Source organism: Psammomys obesus, unplaced genomic scaffold, assembly GCF_907164565.1.
Source record: "Psammomys obesus unplaced genomic scaffold, mPsaObe1.curated_primary_1811, whole genome shotgun sequence".
Classification (NCBI taxonomy): Eukaryota; Metazoa; Chordata; class Mammalia; order Rodentia; family Muridae; genus Psammomys; species Psammomys obesus.
In genome coordinates, this window is record NW_026585698.1 from 7,676,588 (window position 1) to 7,702,258 (window position 25,671).

The following is a 25,671-nucleotide window of genomic DNA, read 5'->3' on the forward strand; positions in this document are numbered from 1 at the left end:
CTATTGCCCTTTTCACTATCTTCTCCATAATGGGCCAGGATGTAAAAGTAGAGGTAACAAAGAATTCACTAGAATATTTAGTGTTTAACTCTTTAGATGTGGATATGGGAGTTAAACCAGCTGATCTGAGGAGATGGAGCAGAGAGGGGCCCACGGGTCTTCCATGGTATCTACTTTCCATGACAGAGAACTCCAAGAGTGAAGACGGAGACCGGAAGGAATGATTCCCGTTATGTCTACTTTCTGTTTCATGAGGTAATCACCCATTATACAAAGGGGGTGTCTCATCCAAACCCTCCCCTTGGCTCTAATGAAACAAGGGGTGGGTGCACAGTTTTTATTTTCAGAGAGATGTCAGTCATAAGAACATCAAAAAAAAGGCTAGCGTTACAGTTGTGCGCGTATCTCTCACAGTTCTCCTAACGGTAGGAGCTGCTCTAGCTTCTCTCGTGGTTTCTGGTGATGTCACCAGATCCTCCCACTCCACCCCGCGCATTTATGCACAGCCTTGTAAGTTACAATTATCCGTCATTCCCTCTAAGGTCACAAGTGACTTTTGTCAACTATACATGGATAACTATGACTCAATAAATTTAGCATCTTGATCACAGCCACGGAAAATTTTACTCCAGTGCATTCTTCTAACGTCTCCTTTAACATTAGAATATCTGCATGTGTTTGTTTTTAGTCCATGATGCTAGACATATATATTTTTTCTTTTGCTGGATAAAAGAGTGCTGTACAGTCAGATTGAAGACGGCCTTCAGAACGCTGTTGGAGTCCCGAATGTCTGGCAAATGCATCTAGACCCATTTCTCAAGCCAGCCATCATGTTTAGACTATCAGTGGCCTCAGCTGCGTCCTAAACAAGCCTTCTAAAGCATGGTGTGTGTGCTTAAATAATTAGTGGGAGTAGCATGGCCTTGAGGCTACTTCCAGTGGGCCCTGTACTTTTATCAATTATGCAACAGGAGCATTATGCAATGTGAGCCTTACTTATGTTTTCTGTGAGCTGCTAAAGTGCCTGTGTCCAAATCTGCGTTTATTTCCTTTTGCTTAGCGTAAGCCCCACACTTAGGCAAGTAAGTTGTTTTAACCCAGCCAATTTGGGAAATTCAAGGTCAGCAAGTGACCCTTGGTAGCAAATTGTAGAGAAACAGTTTATACCCAGGACTAGTGTTTGTTAGGTCATGCAGTAACTATAATTACTCTTGCGTCAGCCCAGACGAAAACACCTGCGATGAACTGTCTTAAAAAAGGAAGGATTTATGTTGGTTCACTGTTTCTGAGGCTTCACTTCATGGTGCCCTGACACCATGTTTATGTGTCACTATGATGGAATCACGTGCATGGAAAGGGTCTTCTTGTGGTGGTTGGGATGCAGAGAACGAGGAAAAGACAGGTCTACTTCAAAGATTTGCCCTGGTATCATGATACTTCCTCCCACTAGGTTCTACACACTAAAGTTTACAGAAAGTTCCAAAATATCCAAAACGCTTAGTTGGTAACTAAGCATTTTACATAAGAGACTATGTGGGAACATTTCACATTCAAACCAGAACAGGTAATCATAGTGATTGGTCTTTATTCACTCCATGAAATAAACAGTCTAGAGTTGAGATCTTTATAGTTCCCAGTCCCGGTCAGGAGCTGGGACCGGGAAAGAAGCAAGCTGTAAAAGTGCAGGTGTCGTGAAGGTAAGATGCCCATTTCATTGTTTCTACAGCATTTGCCTTCTGATTCTAACAGAATGCAATAACAAATCCATGAAGGTTTAGATGCAATTGCTTAGATGTTGGTTGTTTTCAGCTTTCACACTGGGGCAGGGGTGGGGGGCAGCTATGCCTCTGAGCTTAAAAGTCCATTCAGTACAGGAGAGATTTACCCTTCATAGCTTGCTGTTGACAGGCTTGCATGTGACCTTCATTGCTATCCATAACCTAGGCTAGGCTTTTGTGCATGAGGCAAGCCTCCCAAAAACTGACTAAAGTATACACAAGTGGTACTTAAGAGTTATGATTGGCATATGAAATGATGCCCCACAGGCATCTCTGTTTGAACATGTGGTTCCCAGCAGGTGACGCTGTTTGAAAAGGTTACGGAACCTTTAAGAGGTGGAGCCTTGCTAGAGGAAGCACATCATTGGGGATGGACTTTGAAAATGCATAGCCTTACATAACTTCCTGCTCTGGCTCTCTGCTTCCTGCGTGGGGATGAAATGTGACCTTTCTGCTTCCTGGCTGCCATGATGACCACACACTCTTGCTGCCATGAATTTTATATCCATTTAGAACTAAGCCCAAGTAAACTCTTTCCTTCTCTAAGATGCATTTTTTTTTTTGGGGGGGGTCAAATATTGTATCATACCAACAGAAATGTAACCAATTTATGTCAGTCTTATGGGATGCAGGGATACACATATTTATTTATCTTTACCATTATTTATAGAAAATATCTGGATTTTTCTATTAACAGTAGTAATATAGTTTCCCATTTATGATAGTCATTTAAGTAAAAAGAGCAATTTGCATGAAGGAAATTAATAATAAAATTGCCAGTCACTAATATCACAAAAAATTGTGAGGCTAGTTTAAAAAAGATGGGATTCCAGGATTTCCTAATCTAAGACTTCAGCTCTCGATAATGCCTGGTATTCTTTACCAAGCTCTTTGCTGAACACAACATCCTTCTAAGCATATGGAGTTTAGTATGTTATTAAATTCTATGGTACCCCATGAAAGCAGAATGTTTCTTTCTTTTTTTTTTTTTTTAATGGGTGACAAAACTCAAACTCTGCAACTTGCTGAAGGTCCTGAAAGCAGAATAGAAGGACTTTGAATTCAAGTCTGAGCCTACCAGACTGGTGGGTTGTTACCATCACATGATTCAGCCCCCAAGTGCAAGATTTAAACACAGCCATCCATGCATTCCTGCAACACACGCTGGAAGCACCTACTTCATAGCAGACAGCGTGCTCACCAAAAAGGTACAAGAGGTGGAATGAGGATTGGGGGATATTCAAGGAGGTTCAACAGGTAAAGGCGCTTGTCACAAGTCTGGGTGATCTGAGTTCAGTTCCTGGAACCTATGCAAAGGTAGGAGAAAACTGTCCCCATAGAGTTCTCCTCTGAAATCCATATCTATGCAAGGGCACTCTCTCTCTCTCTCTCTCTCTCTCTCTCTCTCACACACACACACACACACACACATGCTCTCACACAGTCTCTCATATACTCACTCACACACCCATTCGCCTACTCACTCACCCGTTCACACATCCTCTCGCTCTCTCACACGCTCACACACACTCATAAACACAAACACACAGATATTCTACACATACATTTTGAAATTTGTTTTAAAGAGGAGAGTTGATGCTCATGTCTTCCCTTGAAAGTATTTTAATTGAGCCAATGGCAGATGGACCCTAATGCGAGGGAAAAAAAGAAGAAGAAGAAAAAAATTTCTCAACATGAGCTTTAAATCATGCCCACAGGAAACGGGCCAGATTTAGAGGAAAAAACAATATGCAGATCTTCCTACATAAAAGACAAAAACTCGCCGCTTTATAAATATTTAGAGTATTGAATGTGAGATTGGGTCCCATAATAAACACATCTCCATCAGAAGAGGAAAAAGAGCTTCAAAAAAAAAAAAATATATATATATATAAATGGACCTTGGTTTAGGAAACCTGATATATAAAAATTAAGCCACAGAAAATATATGTCCACAGCAAAAGGTACTTTGCTGAAAGATATTTCCAAAGGCTCGCCATGACGGTGAGTCTCCATCAACCATTCTAGAGAGAACAAGTATATAACATATACCATGGGCGGAGTATGAATATCCAGACCACCAGAGGGCAGGTTATTGTTACCTGCTGCCTGTCCCTGTGGACAGGGACAGCGCCTACCACTGGAAATAAAGAACAACGAGATGGTCAGGGCACGCCTTCCTTTCCACCTACGTGTGAAAAATCGAAGCTCCTACTATGCGGCCGCCGACCCACCTACTCTGAGTGGGCACACGTTGCCTTTGGTTTTGTTCGTAAGTGTGTGGTGGTTTTCTAGAGAGGAAATCAGCCCAGGAGTCCTTACCCAAGTGTACAAGCACTGATTTCTGGGAGGAAACGTGTGAACGTCTCCAACCTGCAGTCAAGGTTTATGGGAACAAATATTTTCTGGCATTCATTGACTCCTAAAAGTGCTTTAAGCCCCTCTTCAAAGGAGACACTCAGTAGATTTGACTGGCCGTACTCCATTATTTATTTGTTTGTTTTTCTCCAAGACAGGGTTTCTCCGTGTAGCCCTGGCTGTCCTGGAACTCTCTCTGTAGACCAGGCTGGCCTCGAACTCAGAGATCCACCTGCCTCTGCTTCCTGGGATTAAAAGTGTGTGCCACCATGCCTAGCTTGGCTGTACTCCATTGATTCTGCACGGGCTACTTGGAAAAGTTTTTTAAAAGGGACTTAGCTCATGTCCCAGTGTCTTTTTGAAGACCAATAGCTGATTATTTTACCAACTTTTTTTTTTTTAAAGGAATCATTACAGACCCTTTTCATAGTCAAGTGAATGTTTACCGGTGACTTTCTAAGAAAATACATAGTACAGTTTCTAAACAGAGTTCTGGACCAAAATTTGGGAATGGACAATAGCCCCATAGAAACCTATATGTTTGTTCCTAATTAAGAACCCAGGATTTGGGTTATATTCCAGAAGGACATGCAGACACTTGATTTATAGACTAAGTTATAGTTTTCTAAAAAGACATTATATTATTCTATATTATGATATGAGGGCAGGATGTAATTATGAAGATTGGAGGACAGGTTTGTGGAGTCCATTTTCTCCTTCTACTCTTGAATGCGGTCCAGGGATTGAACTCATGTCTCCAGGCTTGCTTCACCAGCTTTGGCATCCTGACTGCTCTGTCTGTATTTGTGTTTGGATGTGGAGTAAGGATGGCAATTATTTGCTCAATTCTGAGTTCGGTATCTATATTATAGATTCTGGCCCATCCCTGTCACTCTCAGGACAGAGATGTGATTGAAATCTTATTCATCCAGAGAGCTCTGCCCAAAATGAATTCCATGCTTTTGTGAACTTCACCGCTAACACTGCCTTGGGGAGACATTGTCTTATATGAACTGGCTGGATTTAACCACATTGTCCCCATCTGCAACTGTGAATAGTGTAACTAGGCAGAAAGTTGACATTTCGTGAAAAAGTTCTATCATTTGTATTTTAAAACTGCCAACTCCCTTTTTGGCTTGTAGGCTATTTTCTAAAAATATAATATGAAAATATTTCTACGTTAAACCAGGGACACCCAACGAGAAGATGAAAGGCTTAGTGCCTTGAGGTAGAATGGATAGCCATTTGTTGATCAGCATGAGAAATCTCTTAGTTTTGCAACAACTCAAAACCCAAAAATCCAAATTAATAAATCACAAAAGAGCCTTAAGCTAAACTATTATCATCTCAACATCTCAACATACTCTCAGAGTCTGAGATGAGATTTTCAACAAGGAGTGAAGAGTACGTATTGTCTCTGTCAGTTCTTGACAGAAACCATCACAATTATTTCTTAAATTGGTTTTCATTTACTTATTCTGCAGAGCAAGGTGAACTTGGGGCTTTGGATGTGCTATTCTAACCCTCTACCTCTTATCTCTGCCTACTCAGCCCACCATGAGGTATTTATCAGAGACAGAGTGAGGTCATATTCAACAGTAAGTATAGCATTTCCATCTGGAAAAGCAAGACTGACCCAAATCCAAGTCCCTTCAAGAAAACCCAAGTCAGAAATGACCATGACATCCTCCACCGATGGCAACATCCTGACAATGAAAAGAACTCATAGGATGGAAGTCCTATTTATTAAATGATCACGTACACAAGACTACTACAAATATATGACTCATTATTCCTGCTCTAAGCCCTGATAAATTTGCTTCCTGGGATGACATGTTTTTGGCCTCTTCTTTCATGATCATAGTATGGCTAAAGGCTACCTTACAATTATATCTGCCTGCTGTAATTCACCAGGATCCTCTTCCCCCAGAAAAGAGGGTGATGACTGAGCCTTATAAAATGCTGTTTCTGCTTCAAAACAAAAGCTGGGCTAAGCATTAGGCCTGTCCAATCTCTCCAGCTGAGTCACATAACTTTGAAGCCTTTCCCTAATGTCATAAAAAGTCAAAAGGGTCAAATAGCTGGAATAATAATTTAGTAAAACTAATTTATAAAATTATTTCAACATGTGATCAATATAAAATTATTAGTGAGATGTATTTTTTTTAGGTTATGGTTTTGGAATTTGGGGCATGGAAAGAGAATGCATGAATTTTTCACTGCTGGCATATCCAATCTGTATGCTAAACTTTAGACAGTTAGAATGATATGTAGTCTCCCAGGAGCCCCACAAAGAGACCCACAAAGCTTAAAAAATCTGAGCCGAGGGTGTCCTGCAGAGACTGAAGCACCAACCAAGGACTATGCATGGAGAGGACCTAGATCTCTGCTCAGATGTAGCCCATAGGCAGCTCAGTCTCCATGTGGGTTCCTAAGTAAGGGGAACAGGGGCTGCCTCTGGCACGAACTCAATTGTCTGCTCTTTTATCACTTCCCCCTAGTGATGTGGCCTTGGTAGGCCACAGAGGAAGAGGATGCAGGCAGTCCTGATGAGATTTGATAAGCTATGGGCAGACAGCAAGGGAAGAGAACTCCCCCTTTCAGTAGACTAGGGGAAGGCAATAGCGGGGGAAGAAGGAGGGATGGGACTGGGATGATATATCCTACAATTGGGATATACAATGAGTAAATCGGAAAAAAAAGAGAGAAGAAAAGAAAGAAAAGAAAAAAATTTAAAAAATGTAGTCTCACTGAGGTATACAGTTACATACAACAATAACAGCAACAAGTAGGTGGCTCTAGCTTTTAATTTAAAATTAAAAGGAATCCAGGTGCAGCAGCAAGCACTGTCTATCATCCCAGCTCCCGGAAGATGGAAGCAGGAGACTCAGGCTTTTAAACTCATGTTAGCTACACCATAAATTTGAGGCCAGCCTGGGCTACAGAAGATCACGTCTCAAGAAAATAAATACATTTGATGTGAATTAAATGAAAGTCCCCGGACGTTGTGTTTTCTGGAACCTTCTCTCACATTCACAGACTCGACGGCTACATTTCAGGTGCTCCACAAGTGACAGGCTGGTGGTTCCACCGTGGTCATGGAATGTGCGGCTCCTGGTCAGGACTGACAAAAGGAGTTGCAAAATGATGCCAGCAAGACTGCCTTCTGACCAGCACAGATCAGGGCAGATTGTAGGCACCGCAGAGGCAGTGCCCACCTTTGCGTGACCAGCATGTTGCTTCCAGAAGGAACCGAGGCAGAAGAGAAGAAAACGGGGTTGTTGTTATTGATTTCTTCTTCTACAAGGCTCACTTTTTTTTTTTTTTTTTTTTTTTTTTTTGCATTTTGTGTAAAATGTAGAAGTACAGAAAAACAAGAGCCAGGCACGGTGCTACATGCCTGTAATTCCAGCACCCAATGTCAGGTGGATTTCTGTGAGTTCAAGACCAGCCTGGTCTACAAATGAAGCCCAGGACATCAAGGCTACACAGAGAAACCCTGTCTTGAAACCAACCAGCCAAACAAAAGAAAAGTATGGAAAAACAGATTGAAGTTGTGTTTTCTTTCACATTTCGGAGGCTGTTTCACTAGGTAGCTCAGGATAGCCCTGCCTCACGATCTCCCTTCTGCCTTAACCCTGGTGCAGGCATTTGCAACCAGCCCGTCTCTATCTTCTTATTAAACAGAGACTAGAGCAGTTGTAATTTAGGAATGGCAACTCCTTAGACAAAGACTACCAGGAAGTCCTGAAGGATGGGGAAATCCCGGAGAGGTAAAAAGAGAACAATGAAAGAGGCTGAACTCTTCTCAACCACTTGAAATATTATCCAGACCCGGGGATATTTTATCTGTCCCATGTGAATTTGTTATGAGAGTAGAAGCAGGGACAATTATTAGCTAGTGAACACCACAGCTTGTCCATGCGTTCAAATTTAATTTATAAAAAGTCAGATTCTCTTATAAGTAGAGCTAGATCAAAGATAAAATTGGACTTTTATTTATTTATTTTTTTTTTGTAAAGTAATGAATTTCTAGTCATCAAAAATGATAAAATATCAAGTAGTAGGGATTTCGGCGGAGGACGTGTTAAGACGTAGTAGACGCCGGAAATAGTTAGAACCTCGGAACTCAGAAAGCTGTGGTTCATTTCGACCCTGAGACTCTATGATTCTCTAATATTCATCATTATCCCAAATGCATGTCTGAGACATTATTAGCCTTAACATCCTTTTCCACTTCTTCCAGGAATATTGTAGCACTGCCCCACTGCCTTGAGGTAAGACACGGGCACAAAATATGTCACTTAATTAATGAAGCATGAGTGGAAATGATGCCAGCTCCAGGACACCGTTTGAGAGAGGGAACATTTCATTGCTTTGCCCTCAGCCCTTGCCTTGTCTTTCCACCATCCTATGCTGAGCACAGAATCACACGCTGCCCTGGCGGCTCCCTGAGAAGGTGCTGCAGAGAAGGTACCTTCTGGCCAATTCTGCACACACCGCAGAGTACTGTATCTAAGCAAGACACAAGCCAGTATTGTGCGTTAAAATTTTGAGGTGCTTTGTGCCTATGGCCCCATCCAGGTTATTCTAAAACACACTGGGAATTCTCGCTCATCCCCTGCAATTTAAACAACACCTCAAACTGTGGCCAAGACAGAGTGATTTGCTTTCATTGGGAATCATTAAACACCTTGTGGATGCAGGATATCCAGCTGGGACTGTCCCTGTCTACTAGTCCTCAAGCATAGTCACGCAGTGACTCATAGAACAATGCACTGGACACCAGGAACCGACTGCTCGCTCTCAGCGAAACAGTGCAGGGGCCCAGTGACACTCGTGTGCTGGTCGGGACCCATCCAAAGTACAGTTTGAGTTCCCGGCAGCTAGAGTTCTGACCAAGTAGGATCATTATGATCAAAGAGAGGTCAGAGAACAGGCAAAAGGCAGGTGGCTTGCAGGACAACACCTACTTGGGTAAATTTTCAAGTCAGAAGATTAAAATCATATTAAAAAGCACTTCAAAAGAACTTTCAAGGTTTCCTGAGGCCCATAGAGAAGTGAGGGTATGGCTTACGTGGTCTCTGGTCTGTCTCGTTGCCTTGTAATAGATAACTTGGTATCTGGGAGTTAAGAATTAAGCCACTCACCACTGTTACCTATTAATATGTCTTTGTATTCTCTCCCCCCACAACCTTCTGGTGGGCTTGGGGAGAGGGGAGGAAGCAGCAGTTTAGGTTTGTTTTACTGAGGGAAATGCAAAAGGAAGCTGGTGTCATTAGCTAAGTACCCCCACTGTGCTCGGGCACCCGCTACACAGGGCCTAATCAGATCCTCCCCAGTCCCGTGACACGGGTATTGTCGACGTTGCTTCCCAGATAAGCAATCAAGGCACACCTGAAATGTCAGGACCGTGTGTTGTACAGAACAAAGGCTGCCATGGCAGTCTGGCTTTCAAGTCTGCTACAGGGAGGGGCCTCGGAGGGATTGGGGCTCGAGCCAGTTCTCGGAAAGAAGCTACTTTCTTTCTGCCCATTCTGGCAAATCTTTGATTGGGAACATTGATATAGAACAATGGGAACAGAATGAACATTGTCATTTTAAAAACAACAGAAGAAGGAGGGATGAAAAGAAAGGTGGCGCACAGGGACGGAATATGTAAAAAGCCTGTATTTATACACACAGCCACCATGTGATGGCTAATTAACCAGGTAACCATAGGTTTGGTTGTGTGTGTGTGTGTGTGTTTTCCCCACTAGAAAAGTATATGTTTCATCATGCTTTGAACTCTCTCTTATTATCAGCATGACTATGAAAACAATGTTTTATTTCTTATGGAGAGAATAGGCCAGGCCCGGAGCTTTGTTACTGCAGGGCCTAATAGAATGCTGTCTTTGTGAGACGAAGGAGTAGACAGGGTTGTTGGAAGGTGGGGCCAGTCTTCCTCAACGATTAGCAAGTAACCATTTTAAGGAAGCTGAGAATTACAACAGGGCAGTTGCCTAGAAAAAGAAGCATTAAATTGGAGCTAAAGCCACCTCCTTAATAACCTGCCACCTCAAAAGAAAAATAAATAAATAAAAAGGCAGTTTACAAACTAGCTGATAATAAAAGGAGATAAGACAGAGCGAATCCAGTCTGGACTTGTTTAGGTCCCTGAACTTTTTTTTTTTGTGTGTGCTATAAATCTGTAGCAGGATAAACATTCCCTTGAGGAAGAGAGACATTAACAAGTACCAGTATTAATATGTAAACTTTGTCACACACACACACACACACACACACACACACACACACACACACTTTAATGCCACTGCCAATCTTCAGATAGACTCGATCCAGTTTACAAGCTCCCTCAAAAAGTTTCCCCCCCCCTCAATGAGTGACAGATACTTGATTATTAATTAGCCTCCCTTCCCCCATTAGTTGACAGTGAAATACGCCAAGGAGACAGTCCCTCCACGCCAGGGTGTGTCAGGAAGTACTGTAGCAAAATCAAATCAACCTTTGAATGTACATAGAAGGCTCAGGTGGACTGAAAGGAGAGATTTCAGGAGAGGCTGACTATAAAAGGCAAATGTTTGCTCAGCCTACTAAATACCGCTTTGAAGACTGAGCCCAGCATTGTAGAGCTCAGACCGTTCCTGAGAAGATAAGACAGAAGCCTCTTCATTCACGTAGATGGTCAGCAAGGAGGTAGAGACACTCCGTGTGATCAGAGCCCCATCAGGCGAGGAAATCTCATGAACTCAATGACCAAGGGTTTCAGGGGCTAGGAGAATTCTCCCACTTAAGGCTCTTGGAAAAGGCATTCCTACAGCAGAGAGGCAGAAGGTGATCAAAAGCACACTGGAGAATTTGGGAGGCTTGGGAATGGTCAGGTTCACTCGAAAGAAGTTTACACAGGCAGGGGCAGGGTTGGATGGTGGCGGGGGGTTGCAAGGGTACAAACAGCCACGGATGAGCATGGCTCCATGAACCTCACAGAGCTGGTGAGAACGAGAAACCATGGAAAAGTCTAAGAATAATTAGTCAAAGTATGAAACACCTCAACAGAGAAACATTCCCTGGCCAGATAAAAGTGAATTATGACACAGAGGTATCGTCGCACCATTCTCTATAAAATCGGGCATGGGGGCAGGCTCCCAAAGAGTCCATTTTATTTTAATTGGGGATGGATATGTGTGTGTGTGCCTACAAACACTTGCCTGTCCGCACTGAGGCACACATGTAAATGCCAGTGGGCTTATCTTTATGTGGAAAGAAAATTAGCAATTATGTTTCTGCTTTCTTGCCTTTCTAGTTCACTCACTCCCCCCTCCCCCAAATGAACGCAGAAACGACTGATTCAAATTATTATTATTTTTTTTTAAAAGAAAGAGACAGAGGCTAGAGCTACGTTAGTTCACTGGCGGTTTGCCTACAACATCTGCCTATTTTCCAGTAGGCATGCAGTTATTAACAGAAGGGTGGCTACAAATGCCGTTGAGGTTCAGAAGTATTAACAAAAACGTATAGTATAATGTATTAAAGACATAAGCAGATGAGGAGACTAAAGAACGAACATCCTAGACAAGGCCCAGCCCAGGGATTCTCGGGAATGAGAGAACTTAGCACTCTACGCCAACACTGTATAAATAAGAGCATCCTGAGAGAGGTAACGGAGAAAGCTCATACAAGCGATCCTGTTTGCTTAGCCACACTGTGCACGAAGCAGTCTGCAAAGCTTTTGAAAAAATCCACTTCTGCTCCAACCTGTCCTAAATAAATATATTTATTAAAATGGGCTAAGAGCCCAAATTTCGGCTTTCCATGGCAGCGACCTGCAAGAGCAGCAGCCTTAAATACATAATGTCAGAGGAGAGAAAAGAAGTGAATCTTTGACATTTAGAGAAACTAATGTTTTGCAATAAAATCACACATTTAATACACTCCAAAAGACAAATGAACTGTGCAGAAGAACCACTGTCAATGTTAAAGCATATTAAAGCTAAATGTTGAGATCAAGTGTGGGCTCATGTCAGTTCACCTGTAGGGCATACGCGTTTTGCCTTCTCAGAGGCAAGGGCTGTGATAGTGGTCTATCCTGGGCAAACACACAGTGGCTAGGTGTGAGAGGCTGAAGGGCCACAGAAAGAACCATCATGACTAGAAAGACATGTCACAGACTGGAACTAAAAGTGAAATGTTGGAGTAAACCTCCAAACGTATTTAAGAAGGGTCAGGGCTGCATTTTGTTTTTTTTTTTTTCTTTCAAGAGATGTTTAACAGATTATGAGGGCCCAACTGTTTTTGAACACGAGTTGAATATAAATTGCCCCACAGAGAATCATGGTTTCAGTGTTTGGTTCCCCAGCCAAAAGCGCTGTCTTGGGAGGTTGTGGGAATTTCAGGAGGTGGTGCTGAGCTAGAGCTGTACATCACTGAGGGGACCGGTCCTCGGGGTTGTACTATCCTTGGCCGCTTCTTGTCCGCTCTTCTGCTTCCTGGTTGGTTGTGATGTCTTTGCCAATGTGCGGAACTGAGGATGGATCTAACCCCTCTGAAACCGGGAGCCAAATCAATCTTCCCTCCTTCGTGTTTTGTCCTATGTCGTGGACGTTTCAGATGGTGATATGTAAACAAGCTTTTGTTATAATCCCAAGTGGGGGGATTTTAGATTGCCCACACCTGTTAACTGTCTTGTGCGGTGCGTGGTCTTTGCCAGCTGGAATTAGTTGAATTCTGACGACTGTGAGGGGTATAAATATGGCATCCCAGAGGGAAAAAGCAGCTTGGAGGAGTCAGAGGAGGATTGCTTGCTGTGCCTGCTGGTTACCTGGATGTCTGGATTTTCTGTTGACAGATATCAGTATTGTCCCCAAGAATCCTATGTCCCTACCCGTCAGGAAGAAATAGAGGGTTGTGTCACCTTTCCCTTAAAGCCTTCTTTTCCCCTTCCTGGGGTGGGGGGGGTGTTGAAAGGGAGGTATAAGCTTTAGGGAACCTTCAAATAAAGTAGCTATTGAAAAACTAGCACCTACGGTCCTAGAGACAAGAAAGCCATTAAAACTGAGATTTTTTTAGCTAAATAAAGAGAGAACTAAAGATTGTCCCGAAGAAAGCAGGGAAGAAATGTTAACTGTACCAAGTTCCCCCAAGGTCCCTTCCAGCATGACAGCCTTACAAAGAACTCCAGAAAAGCGGGCTCCATTCCTCGATCTTGTGTGAGATCTTAAAGGGAATGCCAGCAACCTGTGCTAAAGACATCCCTTGAAGTTTTAATGTCACCAAAGGAAACTTGGAGTCACTATTCCCACTTTGGAGGTTTGCCTGTGATCCTGGAAATGAATGAGCTCCTATGAAGCTAAGGGTTTTCCCAAAGTATGTAGAAGGGACAAAAGGGGTCCAGGACACAGGACTTCGATGACAACTGAATCATTTTCTTCATTTTTCCATCAGCAGGAAATCCCACAGACAGTTATTGTGAAATTAACATGTCTCACTAATGAAGCCAGAACAAAAGTATGAGCTGGTTTCCTTCCCCATCATGGACTTATGGTAGAAATTGCCATGAAGAATTTGATTCATGAAAGGTACCAGTGAAAAGTAAAACCCCGAAACAGCAGCAGGATGGTTGAACTGCAAAGGCAAGGACATGATAAATCCAGAAGAGTAGTGTGAGCTGAATGGCCACACTTGGTAAGATGAAGAGGACTCACCACATGCAACTGGTTTTTTTGGAGTAGATGAATAAGGCAGATGTCAGGCGGCCTTCACAAATAATCCTTATTGAGGCAAAAGCCAGTTTGTCCAGGTCACACCTCATGTGTTGTGGTGTGCCATCACAAGGACTCCAGACGCTGAAAGGCACAGCCTTCCTGGCAATCTTTCACAAAAGGCATATTCATGATTCACAAATGATGGTGTTCATTAAGTAACAGCCAATACTTGGTGTTGCATAGAAAGAACAACTCCAATCAAAACGAGGTAAGTCAGACTGAGGAGCTGGTAGTGGCCAAATCACATTCCTTTTATTTCTCAGAGGTATAGAGGAGGCAAGACTGGGAAGGGGAGTGGGAGAGTCTAAGCCTCATTGGGCTTACATCATATCTAGAGGTGCCAGGGCATAGCCAGCTCTTGGAAATCTGACTGCATGCGACAAATGTATGGTGGTTTCTAAACCCCTGAAAGGCACGTTGATTCTGGCTGTAGGATTCTTAGCAAAACAGTACCTCACAACATAAATGAATAAACCACTGCAATATAAACACTCGCGATGCATCCTAAAATGAATAACCAGGATGGCGAGAGAGCTTAAAAACCACATCCGGAGGAAGAATTGAAAACATTGGGGTTGTTTAGCTAAATAGAGAGAGAACTGAAGCCTGTCACAAGGGAAGCAAGGAAGAATGACCTCCGACGTTCCTTCCACCCTGACAGCCTTACAAAAAACTCCAGAAAAGCGGGCTCCATTCCTAGTTCCTGTGTAAGATTTCCGAAGGGAAAGGGAATGCCAGCAGCCTGTGCTGAACACATCCCCTGAAGTTCTACTCTTGCTTTTTTTCTGCTTCTCAAACTAAGAAATTCCCGGGTTCTTTGAATTTCTCTCTAGTCAACTATCCATCCTCAAAGGCTATCTCAGTATAGATAAAACACGTTGGACACTTTCGGGTCTTTGGGAATTCCAAACAAAAGGATCTTGGGTAGGACCGTGCTCCATGTTGGATGCCATTGTGTGTGGAAAAGTGTCAACCAAGGCCTGTCAATCAACTCAGACACTCTGAGGCTTGGCAAAGACCTTCCCAGCTGGGGTAAGGAAATACAGGTGAATATTTCTTCTCGGAAAACTTTTTACTGGTCCTTTCCATCATGATTTCAGGGTAATTTCAACTATTTGATGAGATAGGCAAGTTGAATTTTTGATTCCAAATAAAATCAGTTAACTCCTTTTTTTCGTTTGAGTTGCTAGCTTGTGGCTTCTGATTCTTAGACAACATTCTTAATGTCTTGGTTGCAGAGTTATGGATGTTTGAATGCATTCATTAAAAAAAAAAACAACACTTATTTATTTTTGTGTGTGTGTGAACAGAAAAAAAGTTCGTGGGATTCGGTTCTTTCCTTCCACCATGTTCCAGATTGAACTTAGCTCATCAGCCTTGGCAGCAAGGCCCCTTACCTGCTGGACCCTCTTGCCAGCTCTTTCTTTGTCTTTATTGAGTCAGAATCTTCCTTTATAGCTCAGTCTGCCCTTGTATTGACTCTTGAGTCCAGGCTAGGCTTGAACTCGTGACCTTCCTGCCTTAACCTAGAGGTCCTCTGGGTTATCACTTTACAATGGCAAGGAGGAACTCGAGAAGAAGCCATGCTGACCGCTTCCCCAGAATTAACTGTGTTATGCCCAGACTCTGTAAAGAACCACAGTGACTACAGAATGCTATCAAAAGACCTCAAGAGAAGGATCTTCCTAGTTTAAAAGGAAGGACATTATAAAGGCCAAAGTGTTTCAAGTGGTTCTGTAGGGGTTTCTCAAATTTTTCACAAATAGAATATTGCAAGCATATATCATGGAAGAAAATTCTCACGTTTCAGTAGGAAAACAGTTCAGCCGAACAACTGAGAATACAGCACATTCAGCAAAGCATTTTCAGAAGACCAAGACCTCTTACTACATGAAGAGAGAAGAAAGGGGGGAGTTCTTTGTGAGAATTCTTCAATCTTAGCGAGTTGACTAGACAACTCACATTTATAATGTGTTTCTAATGAGCAACTCCCATGTTCTTTCCTTACAGCAAAGAGTAAAAGTCTTTGCTGAGGATACGCCAGGAAGCCATTGGACACTCCATAATCAGAGCTGACTACAAATAACTATAATACCAGGTTTCAAGAACTTCTAAGCAACAACTCTGGTGAGTTTTTAACAAAGAACTTGAGAGGTTCCTTATATTCCTGGCCATGTGTGGCTCAGCTTGTTTTAATAAAAATTGTGTAATTTATAATATGAGGGACAGCATACATGCGTAACAGATCTCAGTTACACATTATATATTACTATATGTAATATTATCAGTCTAAATGTGTAAATTAGACAGTTTTTAACCATCATACATATATATAGTACATCACATTGATAGATTTGTGGCTAGGTTAAAAGATAAGCAGAGACTTTATATTATATACACATAATATAATAACTATAATATATAAAAGTATAAATATATTTAAGTATATATTATTCATAAACACATAGAATACATGTACTACATATTATTTATAAAAGAAACCCTGCTCCTAGTCCAGAGAAACTGTGGTTAGGAACATCAGAAAGAAACCATGGTGCTAACATGGTACCACACAGCTCCTGATCACACAGCACTTCCATCTGCCTGTGCTAACATGACAAAAATAACCGAGACTTCAATGTCACAAATGCCCCCGAAGATCCCGAGTAGTCTGTCCTCTGGTGGTCTCCTCCAAAACCCAACATGGAGAAAGGTTTATACTACTAGTCATGTTAATAACAAAGAACCTGAAGGCCTGAGCATGTGGTGACTTGATGTCGGGGCACCTCCAGAGAGCAACACATCTCCAGGGAGAGGCAACATCCTCCTCAAGGTGCGGTCACTGTACCGTCGACTACCCAAAGTAGAGAGGAGAAGCCCCTGCTGGGATAGAGAGAGCGATGGCCTCTGTCTGTGCTTGATGGTATGCAGAAGGAGACACTAACATCAAATTCAGGCAGGTCTCTCTCTCTCTCTCTCTCTCTCTCTCTCTCTCTCACACACACACACACACACACACACACCCTCTATCATTCTCTTGAATTTATTCAGCCTCTCCTCTTTTTAATTTTTTTTTCCTAAAGACACACTTAGTGAGACGAGACCATTCATAACTGCCCATCCGCAGACAGAAGTATTATAATGGACACTGAGTCTGTTTAAAAAAAAAAAATGGGGGGAGGGGAGAAAATGCTGTTTTAATAATCTTGGCCTAAAACACATTTTGCTGTATGCCTCAAAGGGTTTCAATAAAAAATCAACCTGTAGAGACATATTTTCTTGGCTTAAACAACAATCCGAAGCATATAAATGTAGTTCAACTATAATGACATATTTATAGGCCAATAAAGCTTACAGTGCGGCCTTCATACCTCACTTAAAGGAACTCTGTGAGAAACAGTGTTACAGAAAATAATTTGATTTTTTTTTCAAACGATAGCCCAAGGAATAAAAAAATGCAAGTTTGCTATGTTTAACTGATAGTATTTATACTCCTAAGTTGCTAAAATTTTTGTAAAATGAAATAATTCTTCATTTGACTACTCCCAACTGCCATACCAAATATGGGTATCAAGTCCACTTTATTACAAAGCTAAGTACTGTAATTCTAAAGACGAAAATAAATGACTAGAGGCTTGTGTAGTGAATGATTTAATCAGTCTGATTCTTCTGGAAGAACAGGTTTTTGTGCTCGTTATGCTTATGAATAACACATTCCTTAACCCTTCTGTTTTTACACAGCCACTTTTCTTCGCTTAAAAGCAAAACAAAAAAAACCCTCCGGTATGAAATGGACTGAACAAGTAACCCCCACCCCGGGAGAGCCCTGATCGGTGTTGGTGTTGGTTTTATGTGGAACTTTCTTTTCAAGGGACCAAGGCAGAGGGGGGAACAATAAATACGCCGCTTCCCTTTGCAGAAATGTTTGTTGTTTTAATGATTAGCTTTTTCACTATCCGAATCTGTACTTGTTGTCGGCAGTCATTTAGAGTCTTAAATGAAAACCCTGAGAGGTTTTAAAAAACAAACAGGACACCCTCAAGGGGAAAGGTGATTTAAAGAAAAAAAAAAAAATGACAGGGTGGTGACTGGGGGGGGGGGGGGGAGGTTGGAGCAGCCATCGGCAGCTACCACTGAGCAGTTTTTCTTTGTGCAACATTAATTTCTTGCCAGACACATTTCTGTTGTTTTATTTTGTTCTTTCACTAATCAGAGAGAGAGGCAGGAAATGACACATACTGGAATGGGAGGAGAAAACTTACTAACCCTGAGCAAGAGGAGCGTTTATTTTTTTCATTTAATTGGTTTTTATATTGTAAAACACCCGTCTTTAAGAGTCAACCTAATTCTTTGGCTGTTATTGGTGCTTTTAACAAGCTAGAGGAACTTGGGTTAAAAAAAAAAATAGTACGCTGCAAGTTTTGACTTTATCCACTGAAAGGTGAGTTTTCCATTCTTTGCTCACTTCCGGGCTGGATGGGGGAAGGGTCCTTAAGCAATCTCAAAGTTCATCTTTCTTTGATGAGAACAATAAGGAAGGCTCTACAGAAGGAGTGGCTTAGCAAGCTGAGCGCTCTCACTAACAAGGTGGTGTTGGAGCTGGTTTTGGTGTGGCCAGAGAGAGAGAGACAGAGACAGAGAGAGACCAAGAGAGACAAAAAGAGAACACTGAGGTTGGAAGAAAAGTCAGTAAATTTTTTGATGTGACAGCCAGAGAACGAACAGAGGCTGAGGAGAAAGTTGCTGGGACAGGACTGCGCATGGTCAGCTTCACCCACGGGGTCTCGGTCCGCCTGTCCCCAGTCTAAATCCCAGCAGTGTGGAATCACAAACTTCAGATCGCACTGATAATGGAAACCCATTACATTAAGGAAAGTTTTTGTTTCTCTTTGCATATTATTACGACACAGCGTGCATTCCAATTACGAAAGATATTTGTCTCGAATTCCCCACAGTTCATACCAACCCAGTAGAATTTCAAGGCCCGAAATTCTGTCCTTAAAGGGGTACTTTACACTTACAAAAATATAAGGTATGTGGTTTTTCTTGTCCCCCAGAGGATTCCTCGATCAAGCCTCCTGTTGAGTATCACTCGAGTCTCAGAAATGGGTCCCAATCTCACACACACACACACACACACACACACACACACACACACACACTCATCTAGGAAGTCTTACCAGGCCACGCTTTTTTCCTCCCTTTCAGTCCCACAGACAAGATCCTAGGGCAGCTAGACTTAGCCATTAACCAGCTTCTCCTTAGAAAATCTAAATGCAGTTTGATTTGAAAGCCACCAATCTGCATTTTCAAGAGGGACACCAAGCAAGTGCTTTTGACTCGTTGGACAAACCTGTTTCTGCTGGAACCAATTGCAGTGGGGGTGAGAGAGGGAAGACTACAAAGATTTTGGACTTTTTCCTCTTCTTTTTTGTTTTCTCAGAATTCAAGATCCTCCAATTCTCTTTAGATGGAGTTAAGAAATTCGGTCTGTATGTGTGCTCATTAATAAACTATCCCTTTGAAACACAAAACAACCCTGCTATAAATACTCTTGTTTACATGCATGACATCAAGCTTAGCCATCTACATAGCCTTTTGTTCCCCCGTGGGTTTCCTGTTTAATGTTTTATTAGTAAGACTATATTCCATAACTCGGGGGGGGGGGGAGGAGAAGAATCAAACAAAGAAAGGGTTTAATGTTAAAGAAAAAAAAACCAAACAAAACAATGGAGATACAATTGTGATCACACATTAAGCCGGTAACACGGCAGGTTCATTATTATTCAACATTTTCACACGTCATAAAAGCAGTCAGGGCGTGTTGATAAAACTGGGGTTGTTAACGGTAACTATGTAAAGACTATTTTTAAAATACCTTGGCTCAGAAGAAAAAAAAATGCTATCGTAGTAATTTTCTCTAACTGTGCGCCCGACAGTTGGGATGTGTGTTTACAATGTCACTGTCTGACATCTATCAAAAAATCGGCCAGGGAACAGTGGATCTTAAGCTGCAGGATGGCCTTAAAGATATTACTCAAACAGCACAGCTTACCACAAACCAGAGTCACATGAAAGAGCGTCAGTTCCCTGGTGTTGTTCAGTGTCTGTGTCAGTTAAAAGAAATCATCAAGGCTTCTTGTAAAAGTTAGATTCTAGGTTAAAGCAAAACAAAACAAAAAAACAGGAAGTTGTCACATTAAGGCATAAACCAGGGCCCTGAAAACTCCACACTGTGCTAGAATGAAAGAAAAAGATGCCTCAATATGTTAAAAGTGAAGTTCCTCTTTGCGTAAAGAGGAAATAACTGGTCTAAAACAGAGGTCAATAGCTTTGGTCTTGAGCAACCTTAGTGGAGTAGGGCAGTGAAGGCCATTGAAGGCATAAACAAGCCAAAGCAAAGCGTGGACACAGTCACATAGTCACGAGAGGAGTCACTATTGCTGAGGCAGGAGAATGCCTTCACCATGTGAGCCCTCCCTACTTTTCATATGGAGGGCCAAAAATTAGACCATAGAATATTTGCCTAAGGCCACACAGCTGAGGGACAGGGTTGATGTTCAGATATGGCCAGAACACTCCAAATCTGGAGAGAGAATCTTTCTAAAGTCCAAACACTCCTTTTGTAGAAGACGAAAAAGGGATAAACACATAGCTGACGGAGGCAGGCCCAAGGACATTTAACCCAGCAGCTTCTAGCTTGTTCTATGGCCCCACGGTAAGTGACTCACCATTTTCCTTCACGTTGTTTCGTACCTGGAATTCTGACTTGGTATTCCTAAGATGTCCTACTATCCACTCCCCGAAAATATGTAAAGTCTCCATTAATTCAGTATTACCCCTAAGTAAGTCTTAGATCTTGATGGCACATAGGACATTATTGGAGGCCACATACCATGTCACCCAATTGGAAGCTTTCCATAAAGGACACTCTATAATACCACAGGCAACACTCATTTTTCCCATCCGTGCATTTCCCAATTCATAGACACGGGCCTCATTAGAGTAAAGCAATTATGCACGCATACGATATATACAGACATAGAATTTTTAATAAGAATTAGGTGCTATAGTGTCATTTGATATATCATTTTATAAGATATAATTCTTTGCGCATGTATTCATAGGTACATGTTCTGTTCGTGTGTATCTGTGGAGGTCAGAAGACATGCAGTGTTATTCCCCAGAACCCATACATATCGGCACTTTGTCTGTTTGTTTGAGATGGGTTCTTTCATTGTCCTGGAACTCATCTATCTGGGTAGGTGGGGTGGCCTCAGAGATCCTCCTGTCTTGGGTTCCCCAGTGCTGGGATTCCATGCATGCACCATTGTGCCTTGCTTTGTAATACAAACGGTGGGGATTAGATTTAGGTCCTAATGTTTGTAAGGCAAGCATTTTCCTACTGGAACCATCTCACTAGGCCCCTACTATGTAATTTATACATAATATATAATATTTCGAAGATTCACTTTTATTATTTCTAAGTGCGTGTGTGTGTGTGTGTGTGTGTGTGTGTGTGTGTGTGTGCGCGCGTGTGTGAACATGTAGGCGACATGTGCACGTGAGTGCAGGTCCCCTCAGAGGCCAGAGGAATCTGATATCCGTGCAGCTCAAGTTTCAGGAGGGTGTGAGCTGCCGGCTTAGATGGTGTGGACTGACATTATCTAAAAGCAGAATATGGTTCTTAACTAACGCGGAGCGCCAGCTCGGCAGCCCCATCCTATGCAATGATGTATATCATTTAAAAATAATATATAATTCTTGCCTACTACGTTGCTCTTACACATACAGCTCTCACATCGCTTGGTGTATTACCTACGGGTAATAAGGTGTCCAGGATAACCGACAGCATGAATGCAGCTCACGATACGTTCCCACACATTGAATTTAGAAGCACGAGTCCTGCTTACCGAGATCAGCCTTCTCCTTGAGAACGTCTTTGAAGTTGAGGCCGCTGTTGAGGGTCGACTGCCGGTACCTGAGCAGGGCCTCCTTCTGTCCGTTTCTTCCGAACGCCTCAGTTTTCACTGGGGTGGCTCGCAGCCCGCACCTCCACTGCGAGAAGTCCGAGTGCGCCCACTTCACCAGGTCCTCCAACTTCACGATCACCTTCTCCGAGACAGCGATGACCTCGTCCTGCAAGAGGCGGGATGAACAGAAAAGGTTATTCTGGGCTTGAGGAGAAGGATCCATTCTCAGCAAAACCCACCTGGATGCCTCGGTTGCAGTCTAGCCTTCAGCAAGAGGTCTAACCTTGGACAAGCAGATGACGTGTGGCTTTGAGGATGAGAGGAGTACCGTGAACTCATTTCAGCTCAGGGGCTTTCCAGGCCGCTTTATTTAAAGAGTAATTTATACGGCATGTTTGCTATGAGCTAGGAGGTCTTCAAAAAACAGGGCTGTAATTCTAACAGGCGTTTTTAATGCTAGTCACAAAGCCCATCCACCTATCTAGCTCCTTGAGCGAAAGCTAATTTTTAGGTGCAATTAATTGCAAATGTAAAATGTGAGGCTGGATGACTAATGGTTAGCCTGTCTTCATATAAATGGCCTAAGTAAATCTAGAATTCTTGGAACTCTGACTCACCCCCAAATTCCTATGTTTATGGTACATTTTCCCTTGGCTTTATACACAAATATTGAATTTAACTTTTGTCCTAAAAATTAAATAAAACTGTGATGTAATCCCCAAAGAAATACTTCATAAATGTTATGTGCTTCCCACTGAAAGCAACTTACACATTCTCGTGTTTCTGCAAAACTTTGCAAGCTGAGAAATGAGTGGACTTTTTTTTTTTTCTCCTTTAATACATATGGGGGGGGGGGGCGGGAGGGCGGTGAGAAAGCCTTTGAATCTGAGAAAAGTCGTTGAAGCTTCGGTTCCTCCCAAGGATCATAAATTTGAATTTTAAGCATCTCTAATTGCTTCCAGGAAACAAGTTTTCTGCCTCAGAATTAACCCAGCAAATATTCACTGGATATCTATATGAGGAACAAAGAGGGGGTGTGGGGGGGGGGCTCGTGGCCCAGAGACCTTCCAGGAAAGACTCATGGAGACCTCTCTTTGGGTTCTAAGTGAACTTATTTGAAGCTTTTGACATTTTAACTTAGGCTGACTCTCTTTTCCTTTCTTTGACTGAACGTTTCTGAAGAAAGCTTAGCTGTGAAAAACCCCTAAAGCTTACAGAAAATTTCAAAATAGTTCTGACAGGACAACAACAGGAAGATGTCTCTGGGCTATTAGACAAAAAGGAATTCACAACAGAACTTGGCTAATTCTGCTGTGGACTACAGCTCTGTCTTCTTTACTCCACCTACACACATACAAACACACACACCCCTTACCTCCCCACACCACACACCCCCACCCCAACACACACCCTAACCGCACACACTGCTCCAACTCAAAAAAAAAGGGGGGGGCATTATTAAGACGATGTGTACACAGTAAGGAGCACTCAGTTTTGTTCTTTTAAATGTTTTAAGGTAAGAGGCAAATTTTGCTTTTCCTTGTCCGGTTCAGGGCTGCCCCTGAGAAAAAGGTTATTAAAAAGAGAGTCACGAGGACTCTCTCAAGAGTGGAAAACAAGACAGGGTAATGGGATCCTCTCGCTTATCTTGATCAAATATGAACTTCCAGTAAAGGCAGACAAGTAGAAATTTTATCCTCTTCTAAAATAAAATAAAATAAAACAACAAAACCTCAAGACTTCATTAACTGTGGGGTCCATTGTAAAAATGTCCTCGTCAGGCACTGATTTCACCCACTCACCACAACAACTTCTTGAAATAGAAGACCTTTGCTCGCCCCACATTTTATAGTTATTACATGATGATTATGAAATGTCAGAATTAAAAAAAAATTCCAGACTGAGTATTGTCTCAAAGCATATGGAAACAGCTTCTGGAATGGGGGGGGGGTGGGAATGGGGTTTACCAGCCACAATGTTTAGAATGTTCTGGAAAATAATTAAGTAGCATGGTATATTAGTCTCCACATTAGCACAGATGGAATTTGGCAACGTTTTGCCCAAATAAGGCTTCCTAGAATAGACAAGTTTGGAGATGAGTGTTATTCTCAAATAGCCCTGTGATCAAATGATTATCATTTCAATTACCAGTTGCTTCAGATCTTTTTCCGAGAAATTACATGACTAGCCCTGGCCGCCTTACAGCACCCGCTGAACAAATAGTTTATTAACCAAGAGAAAATACAATCCTTATGATGTCATTAATGAATAAACTTGTCTTTCAAGATTGTCTCTGTAGATTTGCCCTTGACTCTCCCTTCTCTCTCTTACACACACATACCGAGAGAGAGAGACAGACAGACAGAGAGAGAGACAGAGACAAAGACAGAGAGAGAGGGGAGAGAGAGGCAGGAAGTCACACAAACATAAACTGAAAACCCAAGTTTCGATTAATAAACTATTTGTGAACACAGGCGTGTTTTACTGTGGATTTAGAGGGACCTCTGTCTCTTCACCATTGTTAAATGCTAGGATTTTAAAGGAAATCTGATAAGAATGGGGAACAACACACAGCCCTCTGAAACAAAACAGCCCACGTGTGCATGGAAAAAGTGTCGGGAAACCGTACTCTGAGCACACAATGGCATCTGTCACATGTTCATACTTATTATTCTGAGTCAGTGCTGACTAACTTTCTCATAGTGCCTGTTCCTGGGCAAGTCTCTGTGTCTATGAAAAGAATTCCAATAAGCTCATGCCATGATTACATGAGCTCTCAGCAAACTGAGAATTAGTGCTGAATAAATATCCCTGATTTACTCTAATACAACTCAAAAGGATCACAAAGAAATACACGTTGTTATTTTGTTAATGGACCCTGACTTTTCAATTAGCCCAGCGTTTAATCAATATTTATGTAGGACGTGCTAAGACACTCACTAAGTCCTTTCCCCCTTCATCATTGTTTTAAACTATTTCTGTAATTGGGATTTTATTTCTACCACTCTATAAAAGCACTTTGTTTAAGCCTGAGCTCTCTACTAAGTCAGAAAGGATAATCCAGGCCAGGAGTCACAGAGCTGCCAACCCAAGGCCGTGGCCGGCCCCTTCACATGTGATAAAAGCAAGAAAATTTACACACAAAAAAATCTTGACTTCAATCGTTTCTTATAACACAAAATAAGGAAGGAGATTAAAAAAAAAAAAAAAAAAGGAACAAGCAAGACCAAAACCAACAACAGAAACCACCAGAAACTGAACACTACACGCTTTCTTTTTTCAAGACATGAAATCCCCTCTAAGCTCAGAGTTCTGGCCAGTCTCAGGCCCCTGGCCTGCTCTGCCCAGCTGGAACCCCAGCTATTTCAGCGGACGCTTCATGAGGTGATCCATCTCTTTTGTGTACCTGATGAGGGCCCTGCAGTTTGATGACACAGCCTAGTGTGCCTCATCTCAGGGGTTGGAGGACAATCTAGGTTTCCTCTCTGGTGACTGTGCAGCCAGGGTGCCTGGGTTCAAATCCCAGGCCTGGAATTTGGAACTATAAAACACTGAGCAACTTCTTTCACCTTCTTGTGTTTCAGTTACTTTGACACATATTTGCTTTTGAAGGATAGTGACACCAGCTACCTGCCACCATCATGGCCAGGATTCACTGGGTTCATGCAAACATCATGTCTTCCAAACTGTGATACACAGAGATGGATTTAGGTGATTCACAGGAAACACACACACACACACACACACACACACACGTACGCACAGTACATATATTGTTTGAAACAACGATGAAAGAAGAAA

The 25,671-nt window shown here is 42.2% G+C and overlaps 1 protein-coding gene across 1 annotated transcript in view; it reads right to left on the minus strand.

Annotated features, from left to right (window-relative positions):
- The window catches only part of Arid5b (AT-rich interaction domain 5B), a 175,541-nt gene that overhangs the window by 121,134 nt on the left and 28,736 nt on the right, over positions 1-25,671 (minus strand). The window contains exon 3 of the mRNA XM_055598918.1: positions 21,811-22,036. Coding sequence (XP_055454893.1) covers positions 21,811-22,036 — 226 coding nt within the window. The remainder of the gene's footprint in view (positions 1-21,810; positions 22,037-25,671) is intronic.